Here is a 25,483-nt window from a genome sequence, read left to right as displayed (position 1 = left end):
ACTGTATACCCACCTGTTCAGTGCATCTACCTACCTACCTACATGAGCGCACGCAGTTTTATATACCATCAGTCGGTGCACCTGTTCACGGTACCTGTGTGTGACAGCTGCACATTTGTAATACCAATCACTGCATACCCACCTGTTCAGTGCACCTACCTACCTATGTGAGCGCACGGCGTGTTATATACCAGTTAGTCACTGCACCTGTTTACGGTACCTGTGTGTGTGACAGCTGCACATTGTATTGATACCAGTCACTGCATACCTGTTCACTGCACCTGTGTGACTGAACATTGTATTAGTCAAGTCAGTGCATACAATTTCACTTCATCCCCCCCAATATGGGCAAAACAGGCAGAGGCAGGCCACCCAGCAGGTCTGTTCGAGGTCGTGCTGTCGTGATTTCGTACGGCCCTGGACCAAAGTAAAGTGTTCAGAAGGCGCGTGCCATCAACCCCCAAGATTGTCAGGACGTAGTTGACTATTTAACACAAAACACCTCAGCTTCCGCACAGAACTGTGACATACCTTCCTCCTCCTGCTCGGGTTCTGGCACCCCACATAACACTCAGTCGGCGGGCCACCACCAAAGTGCCATCACCCCAGGGCTCAACGGTGTGGACATTTTTTTGTGTGTCTGCCTCAGATGAGAGCAATGCCATCTGTACTCTCTGCCACCAAGACCCACGTAGGGACAACTTCCTTACGAAGGCACATGATGACAAAGCACAAACTGCTATGGGATGACCACCTGAGGAAAAGCAGCACACAAAAGCCAAGGCACACACCGCAGTGGAAGATACCAGGCCGCAATTATTTCTCAAAAAAGGTGATTCCCAAACTGTACCGCGATGTTGAAAGGCAAGTGGTGTCATCTCTGGCACACAGCGTTGGGTCAAGGGTCCATCTGAGCACGTGGTCTGCAAAGCACGGTCAGGCCTGCCCGAAGACTAAGTCAGTCCTTACACACAGCATCTCTGCCTGCACGCCGTGTGACTGCCTGCCCCAAGACTAAGTCGCTCCCCACACAGCATCTCTGCCCGCAGGCCGCTTGACTGCCTTCTCCGTCGCCACCATTTTTAAGGCCGCTGCTAGCAGCCGCTATAATAATTGTTCTGGTGCGTGTACATGCCTGCCTAATTTTTCTGTTTGCACTGCAGCTGCAACAAAACAAAAGGCATGTACATGTGTCAATTCCCCTTCGTGATCATTACCTTGCCATGGTGAAAGGGCTTGCGTATCACAAGGGGGGGGGGGGGAGCACACCCAAGATAAGGTCGTTGCTTCATTGTGGACAGACAAAATTCGATCGGCTGGACAGTCACTGTTGTTCTGTTATTGAGCTACCTCAAGCCCGGCGACCATAAGGGCTGGAAAGCCGCCATCACCTGCACTCTCATCATGGTGCAGTCCAGCACGGCCATCACTACACAAACTGCGGTGTTACACAGTGAGTTTGGTCTGTCAGTGTGAAGCAGTACACTAATTACACTACCTGATTGATGTATACACATGCAAGATGTTTTAAAGCACTTTAGGCCTCCAATTTAGCATGCAATGTGATTTCTGCCCTTAAACCGCTGCGGACTTGTGGCGTGTATCCCACTCCCCCATGCAAAAACTCAGATGTTAGACCCCTTGAAACAGCTTTTCCATCACTTTTGTGGCCAGCATAAATGTTTCTAGTTTTCTCAGTTCGCCTCCCCGTTAAATTCTATTGCGGTTCGAAAAGTTTGTGCGAACCAAACTTTTGTGGAGGTTCGCGTTTGAGGTTCACGAAACAAAGATCGGAGGTTCGAGCTATCTCTAAACGCGAGGCATGCTGCACGGTATTACAGTATGACAGTTTACAGATGCAGTTAAGCATATTTTTTATTGATTGTATGCATCCCATTGTGCACCTTTCACGGTTTCCCTCTGTTGTGTTGTGATTACATTTTTACAGGGAACACAACTAGACATGCTAGCGAACAGCTCACCAGCGAATCTCTATGAGCATTCTGGCTGCGTACTACTTCCGGGTCACAATGTCCTGGAGTAGTAAGCCTACCCGTGTCTGCACGCATCCTTTAGTACGCATGCCCTGGCCCGGTGGTGTGTGTCCCTGATTGCAGGGCATGCGTACTACAGGATGCGTGCAGACATGGGCAGGCATACTACTCTGGGACATTGCGACCCGAAAGTAGTACAGGGTCCGCTGTTTGCGGCGAGCAGCTCACGAGCTGTTCACCTACATCTCTAAACATAACACAAAGCCCCACTGTGAACCTAGCCTAACAGAGTACATCAAATAAGTCATGTCACTAACTCATTTAATAATCATTGTGTCTTTTCAGGTTTGGATAAGAAAAGCAGGTTTTCAGGAGTCTATGGGCATTTGGATGTACTGCAACACTGGAAAATGTACTAATGTATTTTTTCAAATTAATGCTGAAGACCGTAAGTGTTTTTTTTAAATCAGTTATGAAAGTAAAATCTCATAAGCTAACAATGGGGCTAGAGTCACATTTTCATGTATTGAAAACAAACAGATGAATGCGCGTACGTTAAAAAGGGGCGCTGGGAAAAAAGGGCGCCGGGTTTTTAACGATAAGCATGGATAACGTTTAAAAAAATATTGTACTGTTTTTCGTTTAAAATTAATGTTTTTTAAAGTTATAAATCATTAAATAATGTGCATTAAATCGGCAATTGTAAAAACGTTAATCTTTCGTTTAAATAGTGAAACGTATAATAACGTTAAAAAAAAAATTACTAAGTAACCCTCCCTGTACCTACCCCTAACCCCTAGACCCCCCTGTTGATGCCTAAACCTAAGACCCCCCCTGTTGGTGCCTAAGTAACCCTCCCTGTACCTACCCCTAACCCCTAGACCCCCCTGTTAGTGCCTAAACCTAAGACCCCCCTGTTGGTGCCTAAACCTAAGACCCCCCTGTTAGTGCCTAAACCTAAGACCCCCCTGTTGGTGCCTAAACCTAAGACCCCCCTGTTGGTGCCTAAACCTAAGACCCCCCTGTTGGTGCCTAAACCTAAGACCCCCCTGTTGGTGCCTAAACCTAAGACCCCCCTTTTGGTGCCTAAACCTAAGACCCCCTGTTGGTGCCTAAACCTAAGACCCCCCTGTTGGTGCCTAAACCTAAGACCCCCCTGTTGGTTTTTTCGTTTAAAAATAATGTTAAAAAAATGTACTGTTTTTCGTTTAAAAGTAATGTTTGAAAAAAAATATTGTACTGTTTTTCGTTTAAAAATAAAATTTAAAAATGTATAAATCATTAAATAATGTGTAATCATGAGAAACAGTAATAAAACATTAAGTGTCCGGGCGCCGCTTTTAAAACGTTATTTTTCTCCGGCGCCCTTTTTTCCTATCGGGCGCCCATTAAACGATATTTATTATAGGAGTGAATGGCGGCGCCCGATTTGTCCACTAGCCTCAGGCGCCCGAATTTACTGTTTCCGATGAATGCATCCTAAATTCCCACATATTTTTATATAATCTGCTAATGCAAAGAAAAAAAGGTTTTTACTTGCTATCGCTAACGAAGTTGCCTTTACACTCGCATATTGACTTGCAGACCCACTTTACTATTCTGGTTGCTGAAATGAACCACAGAATCCATACAATAGTTAGTTTATATTGGCCGATGACAACTAAAATTCCTTCATATGAAAAGAAAGGTAACCTCTTACTCAAAGGAAGATATTTTAAATACATAATTCATCATAAATTACCTCATTTTTCAGAATATAAGACACACTTTTTCTCCCCCAAAAATCCCTGTCTCAAGACAGGGAGTCCCTGACTTATAAAACGCCCACCGATCTGAACCGCAATAATGGGGACTTCCTGCCTTGTCCCCCTTAGCCCTCCTGTGTCCCCTCTGCTCCGTGTGTATAGTAAAGTGCAGCAGCAGCACCGGCTCACCTGATCCATGGATTCCAGTGGCGATTGCAGACTACTCAGGCTAGTTGTCACTAGAGAAGCAGAACATGGGATGAGAGGTCTGCAATCTCTGCTGGAATCCATGGATCAGGTGAGACAGTGTTGCCACTGCACTTTACTATACATGCGGAGTGGAGGGGACACAGGAGAGCTGTGGAGGAGGACACAGGAGGACACAGGCAGGAAGAGAGGGGGACACAAGGGGGGATGCAGGAGGGCAGAGAAAGGGACACAAAAGGACACAGGGGTGCAGAGAGGGGGACACAGGATGGGACAAATGGCCACAAAGAAGGACAGAGGAAGAAACAGGAGGGCAGATGTCAAGGACACAGGGGTCAACTAGAGCATGGAGGAGGACACAAGGGTGACAGAGGACACATGAGGGACAGAAAGGGACACATAGGGGATACAGGACTCATGGGGACACAGGAGGACACCTGGAAACACAATAATTGAGGGTAGAACATCTACAAGACGCTCCTGGACTATGAATGCACCAGGTTTAGTATAACTTTTTTCCACAGTTTTTGCCCTCAAACTAAGGTTTGTCTTAAACTCAGGAGTGTTTTCTACTCTGAAAGATAAGGCAAATACAACAAACCCAAATAGAGCATAGCCCAAATTTATACAAATATTGCTGTGGGAGGAGAGCCTGCATTGTGTTTGGAGATGTCTCCATGGAGAGGAGACAAATTACTTCTATTACTCTAATAACAATAACAATAACAATAATATTTATATAGCGCTTTTCTCCCTGGGGACTCAAAGCGCTGTATGTTGACTTTATCCCCTCAGACAAACTCTCATTACAAGAATTCACAAAGGAATCTATCTGCAACATTATGTGGCCTGATCATGCACCCGTAACTGCAGATATTACAGGGAACCTTAACTGATGATAAAAAAAGTTTACCTTACCTAGGGCTTCTACCAGCCCCCTGCAGATGTCCTGTGTTGGTTGATCGATCCTCCAGTCCCCTGCAGCAAGCTAGTTTCATTTCTGGTGACTGGCCAGTTAGTGCCTGCATGGCCCTGATGGCACACATCCTCAATCATGCTCCCATTGTTGTTCTGGACATGCTTGGAAGGAGATTAGAGATGACTCGAACCTCAGATTTTGGGTTCGTGGACCGCGATGCAAACTTCCACAAAAGTCAGAAAACCGGCGAACTTGGCAAACTTCAATAGAATGGGCAGATGAATTTTAGAAACTACAAACACTGGGGGGCATGGCTTGATGCTAATGGAGTGAGGACGCAGCTCAGGAACGCTCCGCTCCAGCAATATCCTGAACAGATCCTACAGCCGCTCTAGACCCGCCAATCTACGCCAATCTGACGGGTGAGACCACAAAGATACCTGAGAGCCCCATAATGACCTCCTCGAGGCAATCCAACACCGTGGCGAAGCTAAATAAATTCCGGCGGGAAGAGCAAGATGACACCGACCCGACCTCACAAGCCAACTCGGAGGACGAGACTCCTGCTGCTGCAGAAGCACCGACACTCGCACAACTCCTAGAGGCAGTAACAGCATGCAAGAGAAGCCTGTCATCAATTAAAACTACTTTAGGTGAAGTACTCTTAGATATTTCCTTTCTACGCCAAGATTCACTCGTTCTCGGAACGAGTGAAGAAGGCGGAAATACGCATCAGTGATTTGGAAGACGAGCTCTGGCCTATCCCACGCAAGCAAGGTCAGCTGCAGAAGGGCCTCAAACTAGTAATGGACCGGCAGGAGGAGCACAAAAACAGGCAACAGAGATCAAATATACGTATTGTGGGCCTACTGGAGAAAGCCGAAGGCAGCTCTCCAGAGAAATTCACAGAAGATCTCCTGATCAAGCTTTTCGGCCGTGAAACCTTTTCTATGGTATTTATAATAGAACACGCCCACAGAATCTTGCCCAAAACCCCGCCACCTGGAAACCCTGCCCAGACCTTAATTTTCAAATTACTGAATTAGAGGGTCCGAAATGCTGTCCCACGAGTAGGCAGGGAAAGAAGCCCGATAAAATACGAGAACACGACCCTATCTTTTTATCCAGACTTCTCCCTGGAAGTCCAACATCTGCGAGCAAAGTTTGGCAATGCAAAACGTCTGCTACAAGACAAACAACTAGAATACGCCATGATCCACCCGGCAAAACTGAGGGTCACGGACGGCAGCAAGCCCACTTCTTCACAGACCCGGAAGAAATCTCAAAATGTCTGGATAAGCACTCTCGCCCTCGCCAGGCTTCACCTCTGGCAGATTAAGGTACTATTAACTTTTATTATCTATATGAGACCTGGAAGTCTCCCTCCGTTCACAGCTCTTTGGCTGTGCAATGACAGTCCACTGAGGACTCTCAGTAACCCACAACAATGTCCAAGCCACTTACTTCCACAATCAGTACGAGAGGCTCCTTCTCTGGACAGCTTTAAAAAAAGGCTAAAAACTCACCTCTTTTCCCTAGCCTTTGAGACTGCATAATGCAGGGTCACAGCGCTTTGAGTCCCCAGGGAGAAAAGCGCTATACAAATATTATTGTTATTGTTATTGTTGTTACTTTATCCGCATGCTGTTGTGACGCACTTGGCATTACATATGTCTACACCGCTCTTGCAGCCGTAAGGCAGTTTGCCATTCCCCTTCATCACCCTGATCCAGCTCTTCTTTATAAAACATCAGGACTATATTGTTTCCTTTGCCTTCGAAATTTTAAGCAATCATAGTAATCTACATATACGCCAAATAAGACTTTTGTCCTATGGAACTTCTTCAAAAACTCTCACTGGCTTATTAAACACATCCAGATTACATTTTCTACCAAGCACTCCTACTTATATGTCTTTATGAGACAAGAAGCTTATCTCCACGAAGGATCTCCCATCGGGTGCCTTTAACATCTATAATATACACATCATCTATGATCGCATTTGAATCACTCATTTTGTCTCATATTACCTTGCACGGTTTACTTCACAAGAAAAGTGGGGCATGATTTGTGGAAGTGGTCTGTGCTGGGGAGGGCAGGGCTTAGGGTGCCAAAACTTTTATGCCTATAGACTCCTGAGCTGTAAATACAACACTGTATATAGCACTGACAGCTTCTGCAGCAGCACTTTACAGAGTACATAGTTATGTCACTGACTGTCCTCAGAGGAGCTCACAATCTAATCCTGTCATAGTCTAATATCCTACCATATTTATCATTATGATGTATTTATAGCACTGACATCTTCCATCTTCGTACCATAGTCATAGTCTAATGTCCTACCATATTATTATTATTATTATTATTATGTATTTATATAGCACTGACATCTGCTGCAGCACTTTTCAGAGTACTTAGTCATGTCACTGGCTGTCCTCAGAGGAGCTCAGAATCTAATCCTCATTATAATATAGTCTATATTGATCAATGCAGATACAAGAAAGCACAATCTTCAATATCCACCACCACACCGATCGTAAACGCACTCACCAGCTCCTCCGATCATACAAAATGATCATATGCGCTCAGTCAAACAAATCCCTTTCCTTCCGATCAGTAATGAATACCTTCTTCCTCCTCTTCAGATTCTCATTAACAACATAAAACATATAAAAATGCTCCACATAGCGTAATCCAGTTTCCATAAAATGTATTCCTCTTTAAAAATATATGTAAAACACACTCACATGTTAACCATGTATGTCTATGACAGGCATACAGGTAAGCGTAGATTTGGAAGGCAGTGAACTGAAGACGGCCGTTCGCTCCACGCAATACCGCCGTCCCGCCAATGTCCGCAAGCACTTCCGCCTCGTCTTCTCTCCTGTAGCTCCTCCCCGACGGTTTCGTCCACGTGTTAAGCTTGGGGGTGTAATCTCCACAGTCAGCATACAACACATAAGCTGACGTGAAGGAGGTACACACACCAGCACAAGGGATCAGGATATCCCCAGTTTAGTGGAGGAGAGGACTGACTCCAATAGGAGATTGTGGTGCACAGAGCCGGTGCAGATCTGAACAGCCACAAACACTTTCGTAATAACGTCTCAGCGCAAGGTAGCGCTGAGCGCATAAACCAGGACTGAGGAGATCAGGACAGGTAGACAGAATGAACGCTTGCTAGCTAGCGATTACTTAGCGACAGCAAGCGTCCAAAACCAGACAGACTGGAATGAGGCAGCCAATGCGTTGCGGCGATGGCGTGCCTCACAAAGACAGGACAGGAGAGACAGGAAATAGCAGGATCGAGATAGATGAACGTAACACAGATAAATATACAATAAGTATGTTTTCCTAGCGTATTACAATTACAGCTATCAATGAAACTATTCGTAACGTCTGACTAACATATGTATATATTGGCAATGAACCGATATATGACATAAGCAGGAACTCTGACTAAGACTGAAGTAATACAGGGAACAGGACTCAGAAGGATTCGCTATCTCTTCGCAGAGATGAACGCAATCCACAAACAGGACCAGGAACAGGATAACTAGCTCAGCACGGGTGTTCACGATACGCGCAAACTACCAAAACGTGCTGGAAAACTGACTAGCTGAACACAGGAAATAAACAGTTCGTGTACGTATATATCAGCGACACTGATATATTAACGTAACACGAATACAAGGAAAATAACAAAATGCGAAAGTATGCGTATATATTGGCGATGAACCAATATATGACACAAGACAAGCAAGTAGCAACTTCTAGAACAAGAGCAGAACTAGGAGGACTCGCTGACCCCTTCGCAGGAGTCAGCGCAGTCCACACGGACCAGGAACGAGGTGGGGCACGAGCAGAGTAACAGATAGAGTCTGAAACTATGATAGCCCATGAGGCATTGCAGGAAGCAGTTCTTTATACTGAGGTCATCCAATGGGAGCAGACCTGCAGATTCCCACACAAGTGAATGGTAATTAATCACAGGCTGATAGCAGGAAAAGGCAGACAATGATATGCAGCCTGCAGGAAAGGGACCGCCCCTCCACTGCAGCAGACAATGTTTGTTTACACAAAAGCATATTAAACTGTCATAAACTTCAGAGCGACTGCAGATGGAATCAGCAACTAGTTTAAGTGCAAACCAAACTATGCAAGCAAATGCATGTAATGACATTAGAACTGCTTGGTTTGCAATACCAGTGCAGTCAGCAGTAAACGCTGCAGAAGCGATCATAACAGTACCCCCTCCCTTAAACGCGGCCTCTGGACGCCTATGAAAACTGACATATTTCTCCTGAACCACCCAAACCAAAAAATCAGAAGTGGGAAATCCAGCAAACTGATCTGACTGAAAATTCATGAAGGTCGGATCCGTCCGACAAAACCAAATTCCCGAATCAGTCTCACCAAAACTAGACCAATTGGAACCAGAACCTACCGAACCATGCCCGTCAGCACCACAAGCCTCAGTGTGACACCCATCAGAACCACGACTTCCAGAAAACAACCCCAAGAAACTCTCTGCGCGATACCCACCGCCTTCCAAGGACTGTCCAAAAACGCCAAAGCCTTTGCAATGCCCACCGGAACTGTCCCTACCAACACAAAACCCACCGTTGAACCAGTCCAAGGTACCAGGACAAGTTTCCTCAGAGATCTCCCAGAACACTTGGAAGCTCCAAAGAGATCCCCACAGGTCAGAACGCCCCTTAGGCTCACATGGAGAACTATCAAGAACCCCTATGGAACCCAGGGCAACTCCAGAGTCAGGGTCACAAGGACAAACATCAAGATCAGGGCTTTTAGGGACCAGAACCATCTCCGGGCATGCAGGCCAACCGGCAACATCAGAACATGTCTCCACTAGGGAAGCACGTGAGCACGCTAACACAGACACATCTGGGCAGTCTGGCATACGAAGCACATCTGGGCACACCGGCACAAGAGAAACCTCTGGGCATGTCAAGGAACTGCGAACCTCAAAGTCAGTCAAGACAGGACCGAAACCAGAACTGGGCAAAAAAAATTCATCATGACTAGACTTCATAGTTACTGGATTCTCACTAAAAACTGCAGGATCAGACTTAGATGTCGCTGATTCCAGCAGGGTTATTAACAAATCATGTTCAGGGGCATTTACAAGACAGGGCAAATCTTCTGATGTATGCACTGAACTAGACAGGGTTCCCATAGCTTCTTCTGGACTAGACAGAGACTCATCAAATACACTGGACTGGAGCTCATGAAGGGCTGCAAAACAAGTCAATATTGCAGCAATCCCCACTGAACTAGGCAAAACTGAGTAACTCACTGGACAGGAAGGGGGCTCTGGAACTTCTGCCACACCGGCCAGAGAACCAGAATTTTCCAGGATACAGGGCTGGGTTTCAGAAACACTCATTAACCCGGACTGAAATTCTGAGATTTCTATTATTTTTTCCAGCGAGTCAGAATTATCCATGTTACAGGGCAAGACTTTTGAAACATTCAGAGGACAGGGCTGGAGTTCCTCGGCTGTTACAACACTGGAGAGGGACTCAACAACATTGGTTAAATCAGACTGTGTACAGGGCAAGGTATCTAACACACTTGCTGACGAGGACAATATTTCAATGGCTTCTGCTTCGCTGGGCAGAAATTCATCAAGTTTTATTAGAGCAGACTAATTCCAAAACAGCTGCTAGACAAGTGAATATTACTGCAACACCAACTGAGGTAAGCAGTGCTTCAGCCTCCTCTGCTAAAGGGTTTAAAGTATCCAAAGTACTGGGTGAAGCATAAGACTCTGCGACCACAGCTTCACTGGACAGGATCACTGAACAGTCCATATTGCAGGGCAAAACCATGGAAGCACCTGCTGGACAGCATAATGATTCTGTGACCTGAGTTTCATTGGAGAGATCTACTGCACAATTCATGGTACAGGGCAAATTTATTGGAAAATTTTCTGAACAAGGTAATAATTCTGCGATTTCAGGTTCACATAGCAGATGCTCTGAGCTATTCACGAAACTAGAGCGAGGTGTAGAAACAGGAAGATCAAGACACAATGTTTGCGCATCTGAATCACCATTCATTTGTAAAATTGGAAAATTCAGATGCTGGGGTTCTGAGTTTACTAGACAGGATTGCTGGGACTCGGAAACTGATGTAGTGCATCTATTGGCATCTGCTGGATCAGACAGGAGTTGAACTTTATTAACACAGGTAATTTCTGCAGAAGTGTTTGCAGAGACAGGCAAGATTTTTCTGGTGTCTGTTTCACTAAACAAAGAGTCATGAGTACTGGCTAGGCTGGACTCGAAAGTCAGCAGGACCTCTGGGTCCTCTGCTGAGAAATTTGTGCAGGGCAAGATTAAGGAAGTATTAGTAATTTCTGTCTTACTGGGAAGTAACACTGAGTTATCCATGGTACAGGGTGGAATTACAGGAACTTCAATTTCACACAAAAGGAGCTCAGAATCACTCGCTGAATCAGCCAAAGGTGCTGAAGCAGGCGAGTCCTCAGGAACTGAGGAAGTGGAACAATCTCCACTTGACAGTGTGTCTTCCCTGGTATCAACTGATTGAATTGCATAAAAATCGTCCAGAATCATTCTCCACACATCGATCAATGGAGCCACAAAGTCATACCCACACACACCAGTTTTTATTAGGTTATAAGCAGACTTAATGCATGCATTCAATACTAATTCACTTTTTGCACTGTAAAACTGACAAAATGAACTTGCATCTTTCTTCCATTCATAGACCAGAGCTTCCATCTCTCCTTTCTCAAATGGAGGATCCCATGCATATTTAACAGCTGAGCATTCCGGCTGATCATAGTTTGCAAATGTGTTAGTGGCAGAAACATACATTGGGTTATTTAGCAGGTGATTGGCCGATTTCTTATTCCTAAGGATCTCCAATACCTGTAGCAAGTATTGAACTGTAGTGTATGCAAATTTCCCTTGCTGCACGAATAAATTGATCTGTTCAATACTCTGTAATATATCTTCATAATCATATTCAGATAATTCATTTAAACAAGAACCTTTATTTTCCCTGGCTAGCAATGAAAGTTCATTAGTAGTTTCATAGGTCCATTTGACTCCCCTGAATGGTGACTGAATTTCATTATCTGCTAATGGTGGAGTCTCGTTACAGATCTGATGCGCAGTCGCCAAGGGCAACGACTCCGCTGATTGTAACGCTTTTCTTTTGGAGCGTTTACGTTTGGCTTTAGACCCTGCTGCCTTAGCAGAAGAAAAGTTATCAGAACAATTATCTGCTTGCTGATTATTTTTGTAGGCAGTAGAAGGAGCAGCTGATTGACAAGCTGCCAGGAGCTTATCAAAAGGGCTAGGCAAATCGGTTTTGCGCAGCCAGTTATGGATCACAAACGCTAGAAATTCCAGTGGTCTTTCTTTTAAATTGGTATGATCCAAGACATCGTAGGCCCACTGAAACAATCTTCCCTTAAATAAAACATAAACTAGCTGGGGGGCCCACGTTGAAACAGGAGTAGCCTGGAGCTCAGGATTGGCCAGGAACCTGGCACATTCAGAAAAAAAACTCATTTTCTGTTTCAGAATTGAGCTTCTCAAATTTCTTAAAGGAACAGGAACCATAACAAACAGTGTCATTTTTGCTGGGAACCCCCCCCCCCCACAATGGGGATTGGTAATGGGGCTATCATAACAGTAAGCTTGGGGGTGTAATCTCCACAGTCAGCATACAACACATAAGCTGACGTGAAGGAGGTACACACACCAGCACAAGGGATCAGGATATCCCCAGTTTAGTGGAGGAGAGGACTGACTCCAATAGGAGATTGTGGTGCACAGAGCCGGTGCAGATCTGAACAGCCACAAACACTTTCGTAATAACGTCTCAGCGCAAGGTAGCGCTGAGCGCATAAACCAGGACTGAGGAGATCAGGACAGGTAGACAGAATGAACGCTTGCTAGCTAGCGATTACTTAGCGACAGCAAGCGTCCAAAACCAGACAGACTGGAATGAGGCAGCCAATGTGTTGCGGCGATGGCGTGCCTCACAAAGACAGGACAGGAGAGACAGGAAATAGCAGGATCGAGATAGATGAACGTAACACAGATAAATATACAATAAGTATGTTTTCCTAGCGTATTACAATTACAGCTATCAATGAAACTATTCGTAACGTCTGACTAACATATGTATATATTGGCAATGAACCGATATATGACATAAGCAGGAACTCTGACTAAGACTGAAGTAATACAGGGAACAGGACTCAGAAGGATTCGCTATCTCTTCGCAGAGATGAACGCAATCCACAAACAGGACCAGGAACAGGATAACTAGCTCAGCACGGGTGTTCACGATACGCGCAAACTACCAAAACGTGCTGGAAAACTGACTAGCTGAACACAGGAAATAAACAGTTCGTGTACGTATATATCAGCGACACTGATATATTAACGTAACACGAATACAAGGAAAATAACAAAATGCGCAAGTATGCGTATATATTGGCGATGAACCAATATATGACACAAGACAAGCAAGTAGCAACTTCTAGAACAAGAGCAGAACTAGGAGGACTCGCTGACCCCTTCGCAGGAGTCAGCGCAGTCCACACGGACCAGGAACGAGGTGGGGCACGAGCAGAGTAACAGATAGAGTCTGAAACTATGATAGCCCATGAGGCATTGCAGGAAGCAGTTCTTTATACTGAGGTCATCCAATGGGAGCAGACCTGCAGATTCCCACACAAGTGAATGGTAATTAATCACAGGCTGATAGCAGGAAAAGGCAGACAATGATATGCAGCCTGCAGGAAAGGGACCGCCCCTCCACTGCAGCAGACAATGTTTGTTTACACAAAAGCATATTAAACTGTCATAAACTTCAGAGCGACTGCAGATGGAATCAGCAACTAGTTTAAGTGCAAACCAAACTATGCAAGCAAATGCATGTAATGACATTAGAACTGCTTGGTTTGCAATACCAGTGCAGTCAGCAGTAAACGCTGCAGAAGCGATCATAACACCACGTGACTTTCTCAAAGTTTTCAAAGGTCATGCACCGAGCGACATCACTTTATCGAGCTTGCTGGCTCCGCCTGCTGTCTCGCACACGCTCTTTCGCTCCGCTTGCTGTCTCCTCAAGCCTGCGCCTGCCCATTATACATCTTCAACAATTAAAACATCTTAAAATACAAATCTTAAAATATAAACATAACAGAATAAAAAGTAAGATTGGGACCATTACTGCATTTGTTTGACATCTTCTTTTTTCACTTACATCCACATTCATTCATGTTAATACCTAAAGGGGAGCTCCACTCTATGTCCTGTCGATAAACCACTTCAATTTATAACAATGAGCATCCGTTTCTACTGATTACTAATAGGGAATATCATATCCATACCTCACCTCAATTGGTAGCAATAAAGCAATTCATATTATACTCAATATTCAGACCCTCCGGGGCCATAGTTCTCATTCTTAATATCCACTTGGTTTCTGTTTTTATTAGTTCCCTTTCCCTATCAGATCCCCTCCAATGTATGTTCACACTCTTATACAATATTTAAGGCCAGATGTAACGATCGGTGTCCGCAACCAGAGAGAGAATCTGATCCTTGGCGATCCACAGTATCCCCAAGAATACAGATATACCCGATTATTGAGGATCTGCGGAATCATCAATAATCAGATATGTCTAACCTCTAGACACCTGAGAGAGTGTAAGTGTTTGGTGCAACAGTAACAACTCTGAGTGAAGACCACCAGAGGAGCTGGCGGCCTAAGACTCCTGAGGAATTCACCCCTGACAGTGGGTGATATTCCTGTAGCCTGTGGACCCCTGAGCGAGGGACCGAGGCTGGGGTTGCAGGAAGCCCTGCTGCTGATATAAGGTCTTGCCCTGAACTGGGCTAACGTAATACAGTAGTAGCACAATCCTAGTCTTGGGTGTGAGGTCTGTAGTCACAACACCCTGGAACTAGTCTGGAGCATAACATAAATGATAATACAATTCCCTAGTCTTGGGTGTGAGTTCCGTGATCATCAACACCCTGGAACTAGTCTGGAATATAACACAAAGACAATACAGTTCCCTAATCTTGGGTGTGAGGGCTTTGATCTCAACACCCTGGAACTATGCTAGAGAATACACAGAAGATACACAGTATTCCTAGTCTGGGGTGTGAGGGCCTTGATCTCAACACCCTGGAACTGGTCTAACAAATAATACAATTCAATTAGTACTTTAAGCTATCAACAGAATCTGGCTAAGTGTGAATTCCCAGGTCACCCTGGTTCCAACACACTGTAAAGATCTGACTAAGGTCTGAATGCTTCCACAAAAGTGTTTGCAATGGCAGACAACCAGCAACTGACAAGCAGCAGAATATATAGTAACTGGACTCTGCCGCCCCGCCCGAGCCACTCAGCCAATCATGAGTCCTGCAGGAATCAGCTGATCTTCCTGATCAGCTGACACTTCCCCTGCTGGTATAAAGGTCCTGAGTTCAGGCCCGCGCGCGCGTAGCTCTCCATCTGCCTATGTGCACTAACAGACCCAGCCACACCAAGCACACGCTGCTGCATACAAACCACTGCGTTGGACGCGGAAACAGCCGCTTTGCTGTCAGGACATGCGGCGGCTTTTCCGCATTCCACCATACTACCTGACACGTGTCTATGCGTGCAAACCGCCGCATTGGACGCGGAGTCAGCTGCCTTGCTCTTGGCACATGCGGCGGCTTTTCTGCGTTTTCTCACAGTACCCCCCCCCCCCCCTCCCCCTGAGGAGTGGACTCCGGACATCTCCTTCCTGGCTTTCCAGGATGTAAGTTAGAGAATTTCCTCTTTATCTCATACTCAGGCCGGCCATCAATCAACCCAGGGAGGGAGGGAGTGGAATCCACATGCAGCGCCGACCCAGGCAGGGACACAGAAAATGATTTCTTGTCAGCCTGTTTTTTCGGTGGTAGAATGGTTTTGGGCCCAAAACCCCTGTCTAAAGCGTCTGCTTTGGGGCTTTTGTTATCAGATTTATGCATGAGAGGTAACCGTGAGGAACCGGAACCATTAAAAATATCTGTACACTGTCCTGCCTTTCCTGCGACCTGTATCTTGGTTTTATCCACTTCACCCTTCTTCAAACAGTGCTCATGACAATGGGCTGACCAGTTCAAGAGCTGTCCTGAAGCCCAGTCAATCCGCGGAGAGTGAAGTTGCAACCAGGGCATACCGAGAACAACAGCAGAGCCTTTCATCGGCAGGACCAGGAACTGTAAACTCTCTTCATGCAATGCCCCTAAACAACATGACAGTAGGGGGGTCTGGGAAAGAAACTGGGCACTGCGCAATGGAGAGTCATCCACTGCATTGACCGAAATCTGCCGGTCGGGTGCAGATAACGGTATCCCCAGACTTTTGGCAAAATCATAATCTATGAGGTTCGCTGACGAACCCAAGTCCACCATGGCTTCTGCGGACTTGGTCCGACCTTCCCACGTAACAGAACAAGGAAGGATCAGCTGACCATCGTTCAGGGATGAACCCTGCTCACCTATGGTTTTGACTAAACCTAGGCGATAGCATTTCTCTGGCCTAGTGGAACCATGTAAAGCGTTCCTCTTTGGGCTCCTGCGACCCTTTTTTCCCAGACTCAACCTTGTGTACCCAATCTGCATAGGTTCGCCTGGAGGTGAGGGAGACCGAGAAGAGTCGTGTAAGATAGACCTTCTGGCCACTCTACCACGAACCTGTCTCTGGTGGCGCAAACGGCGATCTATCTGTATGGCCAAAGAGATTGCCTCATCCAATGATTAGGGCTCAGGATGGCCTATCATTACCTCATGAATAGTATCTGACAATCCGGCCAAAAAACAGTCTAGGAGGGTGAATGCGTCCCATCTAGCCGAGACTGCCCACCTCCTGAACTCCGCAGCATAATTCTCCACCGGACCTTTGCCCTGACGCAGAAGCCTGAGCTTCCGTTCAGAAGTCGAGGCGATGTCTGGGTCATCGTAAATCATAGCCATAGCCTTAAAAAATTCATCGACCGAGGTCAGGGCCTGATGCCCAATAGGAAGACCATATGCCCAGGTCTGGGAATCCCCTGACAACAGAGTCTTAATGAACGTAATTCTCTGTGCCTCGGTTCCAGACGAATTAGGCCTTAACTCAAAGTATGATAACACTCTATTTCTAAAGTTCCGAAAGTCAGATCTGTCGCCAGAAAATTTTTCAGGCACGGACATACGGATGTCCGTAACTAGAGGAGATCGCACTGAGTTCACAGCTGATTGAAGTTCCTGAATAGCTCCAAATATCTGACATATCTGGGTCTGTTGGTTCAAAACTGGCGCGGAAAGTTGGTTTACCGCGTTGGTCAGGACTTCAACATGGCTATACAGTGCGTCCATTTGGGTTCGGTCTGCCATTCTGTAACGATCTATGTCAGCAACCGGAGAGAGAATCTGATCCTTGGCGATCCGCAGTATCCCCAAGAATACAGATATACCCGATTATTGAGGATCTGCGGAATCGTCAATAATCAGATATGTCTAACCTCTAGACAGCTGAGAGAGTGTAAGTGTTTGGTGCAACAGTAACAACTCTGAGTGAAGACCACCAGAGGAGCTGGCGGCCTAAGACTCCTGAGGAATTCACCCCTGACTGTGGGTGATATTCCTGTAGCCTGTGGTCCCCTGAGCGAGGGACCGAGGCTGGGGTTGCAGGAAGCCCTGCTGCTGATATAAGGTCTTTCCCTGAACTGGGCTAACGTAATACAGTAGTAGCACAATCCTAGTATTGGGTGTGAGGTCTGTAGTCACAACACCCTGGAACTAGTCTGGAGCATAACATAAATAATACAATTCCCTAGTCTTGGGTGTGAGTTCCGTGATAATCAACACCCTGGAACTAGTCTGGAGTATAACATAAATGATAATACAATTCCCTAGTCTTGGGTGTGAGTTCCGTGATCATCAACACCCTGGAACTAGTCTGGAATATAACACAAAGACAATACAGTTCCCTAATCTTGGGTGTGAGGGCCTTGATCTCAACACCCTGGAACTATGCTAGAGAATACACAGAAGATACACAGTATTCCTAGTCTGGGGTGTGAGGGCCTTGATCTCAACACCCTGGAACTGGTCTAACAAAAAATACAATTCAATTAGTCTTTTAAGCTATCAACAGAATCTGACTAAGTGTGAATTCCCAGGTCCACCTAGTTCAAACACACTGTAAGGATCTGACTATGGTCTGAGTGCCTTCACATAAGTGTTAGCAATGGCAGACAACCAGCAACTGACAAGCAGCAGAATATATAGTTGCTGGACTCTGCCGCCCCGCCCGAGCCATTCAGCCAATCATGAGTCCTGCAGGAATCAGCTGATCTTCCTGATCAGCTGACACTTCCCCTGCTGGTATAAAGGTCCTGAGTTCAGGCCCGCGCGTAGCTCTCCATCTGCCTATGTGCACTAACAGACCCAGCCACACCAAGCACACGCTGCTGCATGCAAACCGCCGCGTCGGACGCGGAAACAGCCGCTTTGCTGTCAGGACATGCGGCGGCTTTTCCGCATTCCACCATACTACCTGATGCGTGTCTATGCGTGCAAACCGCCGCGTTGGACGCGGAGTCAGCCGCCTTGCTCTTGGCACATGCGGCAGCTTTTCCGCGTTTTCTCACACTAGAGCAATCTTTTGCATGTGATTCTAAGAAATGCAGGAGTACGTTATGATCTTTATGACCCTTTTGGATTTTCTTATGCACATGTTCATATAATCTTTGTTTAATTTCTTGAGTCACAAACACTGGTCCACATGACAGCCCAGGGGCCCCAGGTCTCTCTCACTCACTGGGGCCCCCAAACCACCATGCGACACCTAGAGGGAAGTGCGGGCAAACCCTGGACCTCTCACCTCCAAGGAACTCGCCCCACCACCTCTAAACTGAATGCCAACTGCAACAAACACAATTGCTAACTTCCAGTCAGAGCAATATCCTGCCTCTATCTGGCCAGCAGACGCTAGTCAGCCAATCAGGTGCACTGTCATACACCCTTTGCCTGCTGTACCATACCTAGCAGGAATTACATAGATTAGCATTCAGGTGGGAGGCTTCGGTTGGACGCAATCGTGAATTGCGTCATTTACAGGGACGCCCCGTAGAATTTCTTGAGTACTGCAGTGTTAAACCCCCCTAGTGACCAGGCTATTTTATGTCAAATTGGCCACTGCAGCTTTAAGGCCAAGCTGCAGGGCCGCACACAAGTGATTCCTTCCCCCTTTTCTCCCCACCAACAGGGCTTTCTGTTGGTGGGGTCTGATTGCTCCCCCCATGTTTATTTTGTTTCTTTTTTCTTTATATATATATATATATATATATATATATATATATATATATATATATATATATATATATATATATATATATATATATATATATAAATATAAATTTTTTTTTTTTTTTAAATAAAAAGCCCTATTTCTTTAAAGATTTTCCCTCCTTCCCTCCCTCTCTGCTTCCCCACGCCAGCCTATCACAGCAATCGGCTGTGATAGGTTTCAGCCTATCACCGCCGATGGCTTCTAAGTCCCCCAGGGGGACAGCCGTGTCACACGGCTGTCCCCAGTACAGCGCTGCTGCTGATCGCGCAGTTTCCCTGTGATCGCCGCTCGGAGACTGAAGGCGGAGCTCTGCTTAGCCCCTCAAGCAGTAGATGCGTGCACAGCCTGCATGCGATGTCGTACAAACTGCTGCCCCAGGACTTTATGCCGATCGGCGTTAGGCGGTCCTGGGGCTGCTGCTGCGGCCGCGCCCATTGGCGTGATGCGGTCGGCAAGCAATTAAAGCATCTCGTGGTCTATCCTGTATACTGGAGGCCACATGGGCACTCCAGCATATATACCACATATTCAGTATTACAACTACATGGGGATTTAATTTTATACACTTCACCCGTCACACTAAACATAAATTGATCCTGAAACAGTTTTGAACTCCTAGTGTTTCTACACCCCAAACAATCCAAACACTTTGCAAAACCCTTCTGTCCTGATTTTTATTATTGGTTCATCTATGACACTCTTAATCAGAGTATCTTTGATACTGGGGGCCTTTCTAAAGATCATTTCCGGTCTATTGGGCAGTTCTGATTCCAGAACTTTATCCATTTTCAGAACTCCCCAATGTTTATCCAAAATCCGCCTTATATCCTGATGTTGTTCACTATACTGGGTGATCATAGGGCAAAATAACTTTTTTCATTCTTCTTTCCCCCTTTTAATAGCCCCTTTCTATCCATATGTAAAACCCCCTGCTTTTGTTCTTCAAAAAAATCTACATCATAGCCTTTTTCTTTGAAATGATCGGTCAAGATCTCACTTTGTGCAACAAAATCTTTTTCTAGAGTTGCATTCCTCCTAATTCTACTGTACTGATTTTTAGGAATATTTTTTATCCAAGGGGCATAATGGCAACTGGATACAGGTATAAAACTGTTCCTATCAGTTTTCTTAAAAAAACGTTCTAGTATTTAATGCCTTCCTTATACACCGTAACGTCGAACAAAATCGACTTCTTTACTACTATAATTGCAAGTGAAGGAAAGATTTAAAGAGTTTTTATTAATATTCTCAATAAAAATATTCAAAGACGCCTCACTACCTTCCCATAAAAAAAGGCATCATCTATAAACCTTTTCCAACATTTTAATTCTGGCCATCTGTCTCCCAAAATAGCAACTTTTTCCCATTCTGACATAAAAATATTTGCCAATCGCCACGCCCTTGCATTGCATTAAAAAAAACGGTCTCTGAACCAGAAGAAGTTATGCTCCAATGCAAAACAAATGCATCTTTGCAAAAACTCCATCTGCTCCGACTCCAACATACCATCCTCTAGCAATGCCAAATTATTGCTTCCATCCCAGCCCTATTATTATTATTATTTATTAGATTTATATAGCGCCAACATATTACGCAGCGCTGTACAATAAATAAGGTTACAGACAATGATAACAGGGGTGACAGAACAATACAGGTAATAGACAATAGATACAACAATACAGGTAATAGCAAAAATATACACAACACAATGCAGACAGTAGTACAATGCCAGATCATTAACTGGAGTGGTAGTGGTAACAAGTTCCAAATTCTGGGTAAAGTGCACACAGTCATGTATTATACACAAGGGGAGAGGGCCCTGCCAAAGGCTTACAATCTAGAGGGAGGGGTTGGTGACACAAAAGGAGGGGGTGCAGCAAGAAGTTATTGGCAGAAAGGATTAGGGCAGTGTTGATTTGATGTAGGCCTCCTTGAAGAAGTGAGTTTTGAGTGCTTTTTTGAAGGTGGGAGCAAGCCTGATGGGCAGTGGGAGAGAGTTCCACAGGATGGGGGCAGCTCTAGTGAAGTCCTGCAGTCCTGCCCTATGTCCTATGACCGTATACAAAGAGGCCACATCAACTGTTACCAAAAAAAGTTTGCTCTGTAACCTTCAAAGTTTCCAGAATGCTTAAAAAATGACTGGTATCCTTCAGAAAACAAGGTGTATTCCTCACCAAAGGCTGTAAATAAACATCTATATACTCCCCTAATCTAGCCAGCAGGGAACCAACCCCACTGACTATAGGTCTGGCAGCTTTTATGCGTCCTTATGTATTTTTGGCAAATAATATATCGTTGCTACTCTGAGTTTTTGGTACTAAAAAATCTTTTTCTTTAGTTGTCAAAATCCCTCTCCTCGCTCCATCAGCCACCAGAAGCTCCAATTCTCTTTTATATTTAACGGTTGGATCCCCCTTTAATAATCTATATGTTTTCTGGTCCTCCAACAATCTCCGCATCTCCCTTATATAATCCTGTTTGTCCAGTACAACAATTCCACCCCCCTTATCCGCTGGTTTCAGCACAATGTCACCTCTTTTTGACATAGATTTCAAGACCATCTCTACATATTTGGGTTTAGACTTTTTTTTCACCTTCAAATCCCTCAAATCACCCATTACTAATTTTTCAGACACTTCCACACATCCATTGTTCTGCAAGTTAGGATTAAATGTGGACCTGTTTGACAATGTACAAAAAGGTCCACATCTGTCAAATCATCTCTTATTCATTTCCTGATTACAGAAAAACTTTTTAACATTCTGTTTTCTCATAAAACACTTAAAATCAATCATTGTGTCTATTACATCACATCCTTTTGGGGGTGCATGCTTCAAGCCCAAATCTAATAACTTTACTTCATGGGGGGCTAGTTCTATCATACTCAAATTGTATATCCCTTTGACTTTCTCTCAATTTCTTGTTTTTCCCTTCTTCTCATTCCCCCTTGCTTTCCCCTAAATAGTATGCTGATCTTTTTTGGGGGGTTCTGATATTTTTTTTTCTGTCAGAATCTAATCCTACCATAGTCATAGTCAAATGTTCTACCATATTATTACGTATGTGTTTATCAGCACCGATGACTACGCTCACATTCTGATGCGGGGCCACGCCCCTTTTTTTGCAGTTTGCCACCGAGGGGGGGGGGGGGGGGGAGCACATTGTCTTTGTCCCCAGGCGCTGAAAGTCCTAGCTACGCCTCTGCCAAAAAGCAAAAATTAGGTGAAAAAAAAGTACTGTCAAAATTATTCTGAGTATTTTCTTGCTTGCTGGTGGCTTAAAAGGAATTTTATTTATAAATTAAAAATATTACCTATTGAATTGGATGGGGCCCTTTATCCCAAACAAAATGCTATCAGTATGGCTAGATCTGGGGGAATCAGTTGAAAAGGACACCTGCCTGAGCCATCTGTGTAAAAAGGATCTTTTTTAGCTGAAAAAGGGCACCGGATATAGTTAGGATTTTTTTTTTGGGTGGCTATAAAAGGGCGCTAGATATAGCCAAGATTTGTTTCAGCTATTAAAGGGAGCTGAATATAGTTGATACATTTTTTAAGCTATAAAGCGTTGTTGGATATAGTCAAGATTTCTTTTTTATGGCTATCTAAATGTGGCTACAAGAAAGATGTCTAAAGATTGGTTATATCAGCAGGTGGCTAAATTTAGTTATATCCGTTAAATTGGTTATATTAGTTCAAAATATGTTTGACATGAAAAGTGGTGAAGATTAGGCACCACCATGGGGGAATAAAGTTAGACACCAACAGGGGGGTTTAGGGTTAGGCATAACAAGGTGGGGAGGCTTAGGAATAGGCACCACCAAGGGAGGTTTTAGGGTTAGGCACCACCAGGGTTCTTAGGGTAAGGCACCACCAGGAGAGGGTTCTGTGTGAGAGTAGGGAAAATTTAGGTCATAGTAATCACTTTTTTTCAGCTATATCACTTTTCTTGGCTATATCACTTTTCTCAGCTATATCACTTTTATCAGTATATCCGACACCATTTTATAACTGTAAAAAAAAAACTCTTGGCTATATCAAGTAGAGATGGCCCGAACGGTTCGCCGGCGAACGGTTCCAGGCGAACTTTGGGTGGTTCGCCTTTGCCAGCGAAGGAGAACTTTCCCGGAAGTTCGATTTGCCCCATAATGCTCCATTAGGGTCAACTTTGACCCTCTACATCACAGTCAGCAGGCACATTGTAGCCAATCAGGCTACACTCAGTCCTAGAGCCACTCCCCCTCTTATATAAGGCAGGCTCCGCTGTCCATTACACTCACTCGTGTGCCTGCAATAGTGAGAGTAGGGCGAGCTGCTTCAAACTGTTTCTCCTAGAGAAAGATTAGTTAGGCTCTTGGCTTGTTAGTTTGCTCCTGGCTGAATCTTATTGCTGTAATAGCACCCAGCAACAGCTCTTTTCAGAGCTAATCCTGTTTTTTTTTTTTCTGTGTGCCACTGACACTTGTGTTGTATAGACAGCTGTTGTAATTCATACTGTGTGCCACTGCCAGCCCAGGCCAATCACAAATCAGACACCTGTGTCAGCTGCACATTGTGCAATACCCATATATATATACACACCTACCTAGCTGTTGTGTTCAGTGAACCCACCTCATCACAGCATATACATTTACCTAACTGTAGTGTTCAGTGAAATCACCTCATCACAGCATATACCTTTACCTAACTGTTGTGTTCAGTGAACCCACCTCGTCACAGCATATACCTGACTGTTGTGTTCAGTGAAACCACCTCATCACAGCATATGCCTGACTGTTGTGTTCACTGAAACCACCTCATCACAGCATAGACCTAACTGTTGTGTTCAGTGAAAGCACCTCATCACAGCATAGACCTAACTGTTGTGTTCAGTGAAAGCACCTCATCACAGCATATACCTGACTGTTGTGTTCAGTGAAACCACCTCACTACAGCATATACCTTTACCTAACTGTTGTGTTCAGTGAACCCACCTCATCACATCATATACCTGACTGTTTTGTGTTTAGTGCAACCACCTCTTCACAGCATATACCTAGCTGTTGTGTTCAGTGAACCCACCTCATCACATCATATACCTGACTGTTGTGTTCAGTGAAACCACCTCTTCACAGCATATACCTAGCTGTTGTGTTCAGTGAAATCACCTCATCACAGCATATACCTGACTGTTGTGTTCAGTGAACCCACCTCATCACAGCATAAACCTGACTGTTGTGTTCAGTGAAACCACCTCTTTACAGCATATACCTAGCTGTTGTGTTCAGTGAAACCACCTCATCACAGCATATACCTGACTGTTGTGTTCAGTGAAACCACCTCATCACAGCATAGACCTAACTGTTGTGTTCAGTGAACCCACCTCATCACAACATATACCTGACTGTTGTGTTCAGTGAAACCACCTCTTCACAGCATATACCTAGCTGTTGTGTTCAGTGAAACCACCTCATAACAGCATATACCTGACTGTTGTGTTCAGTGAAACCACCTCATCACAACATATACCTGACTGTTGTGTTCAGTGAAACCACCTCATCACAGCATATACATTTACCTAACTGTAGTGTTCAGTGAAATCACCTCATCACAGCATATACCTTTACCTAACTGTTGTGAACAGTGAACCCACCTCATCACAGCATATACCTGACTGTTGTGTTCAGTGAAACCACCTCATCACAGCATATACCTGACTGTTGTGTTCAGTGAAACCACCTCATCACAGCATAGACCTAACTGTTGTTTTCAGTGAAACCACCTCATCACAGCATATGCCTGACTGTTGTGTTCAGTGAAAGCACCTCATCACAGCATAGACCTAACTGTTGTGTTCAGTGAAAGCACCTCATCACAGCATAGACCTAACTGTTGTGTTCAGTGAAAGCACCTCATCACAGCACATACCTGACAGTTGTGTTCAGTGAAACTACCTCATCACAGCATATACCTTTACCTAACTGTTGTGTTCAGTGAACCCACCTCTTCACAACATATACCTAGCTGTTGTGTTCGGTGAAACCACCTCATCACAGCTTATACCTAGCTGTTGTGTTCAGTGAAACCACCTCTTCGCAGCATATACCTAGCTGTTGTGTTCAGTGAAACCACCTCATCACAGCATATACCTGACTGTTGTGTTCAGTGAAACCACCATCACAGCATATACCTAGCTGTTGTCTTAAGTCAAACTACCTCATCACAGCATATACCTTTACCTAACTG

The 25,483-nt window shown here is 44.9% G+C and overlaps 1 protein-coding gene across 1 annotated transcript in view; it reads left to right on the top strand.

The window, feature by feature from the left end:
- The first annotated feature begins 1,822 nt into the window (after positions 1–1,822).
- The window catches only part of EMP1 (epithelial membrane protein 1), a 380,685-nt gene continuing 357,024 nt past the window's right edge, over positions 1,823–25,483 (top strand). The window contains exons 1-2 of the mRNA XM_068242131.1: positions 1,823–1,840; positions 2,340–2,442. Coding sequence (XP_068098232.1) covers positions 1,823–1,840; positions 2,340–2,442 — 121 coding nt within the window. The remainder of the gene's footprint in view (positions 1,841–2,339; positions 2,443–25,483) is intronic.

Source organism: Hyperolius riggenbachi, chromosome 6, assembly GCF_040937935.1.
Source record: "Hyperolius riggenbachi isolate aHypRig1 chromosome 6, aHypRig1.pri, whole genome shotgun sequence".
Taxonomy (NCBI): domain Eukaryota; kingdom Metazoa; phylum Chordata; class Amphibia; order Anura; family Hyperoliidae; genus Hyperolius; species Hyperolius riggenbachi.
The sequence above is the reverse complement of the archived record's forward strand: the minus strand, read 5'-3'. Positions and strand labels throughout refer to the sequence as shown.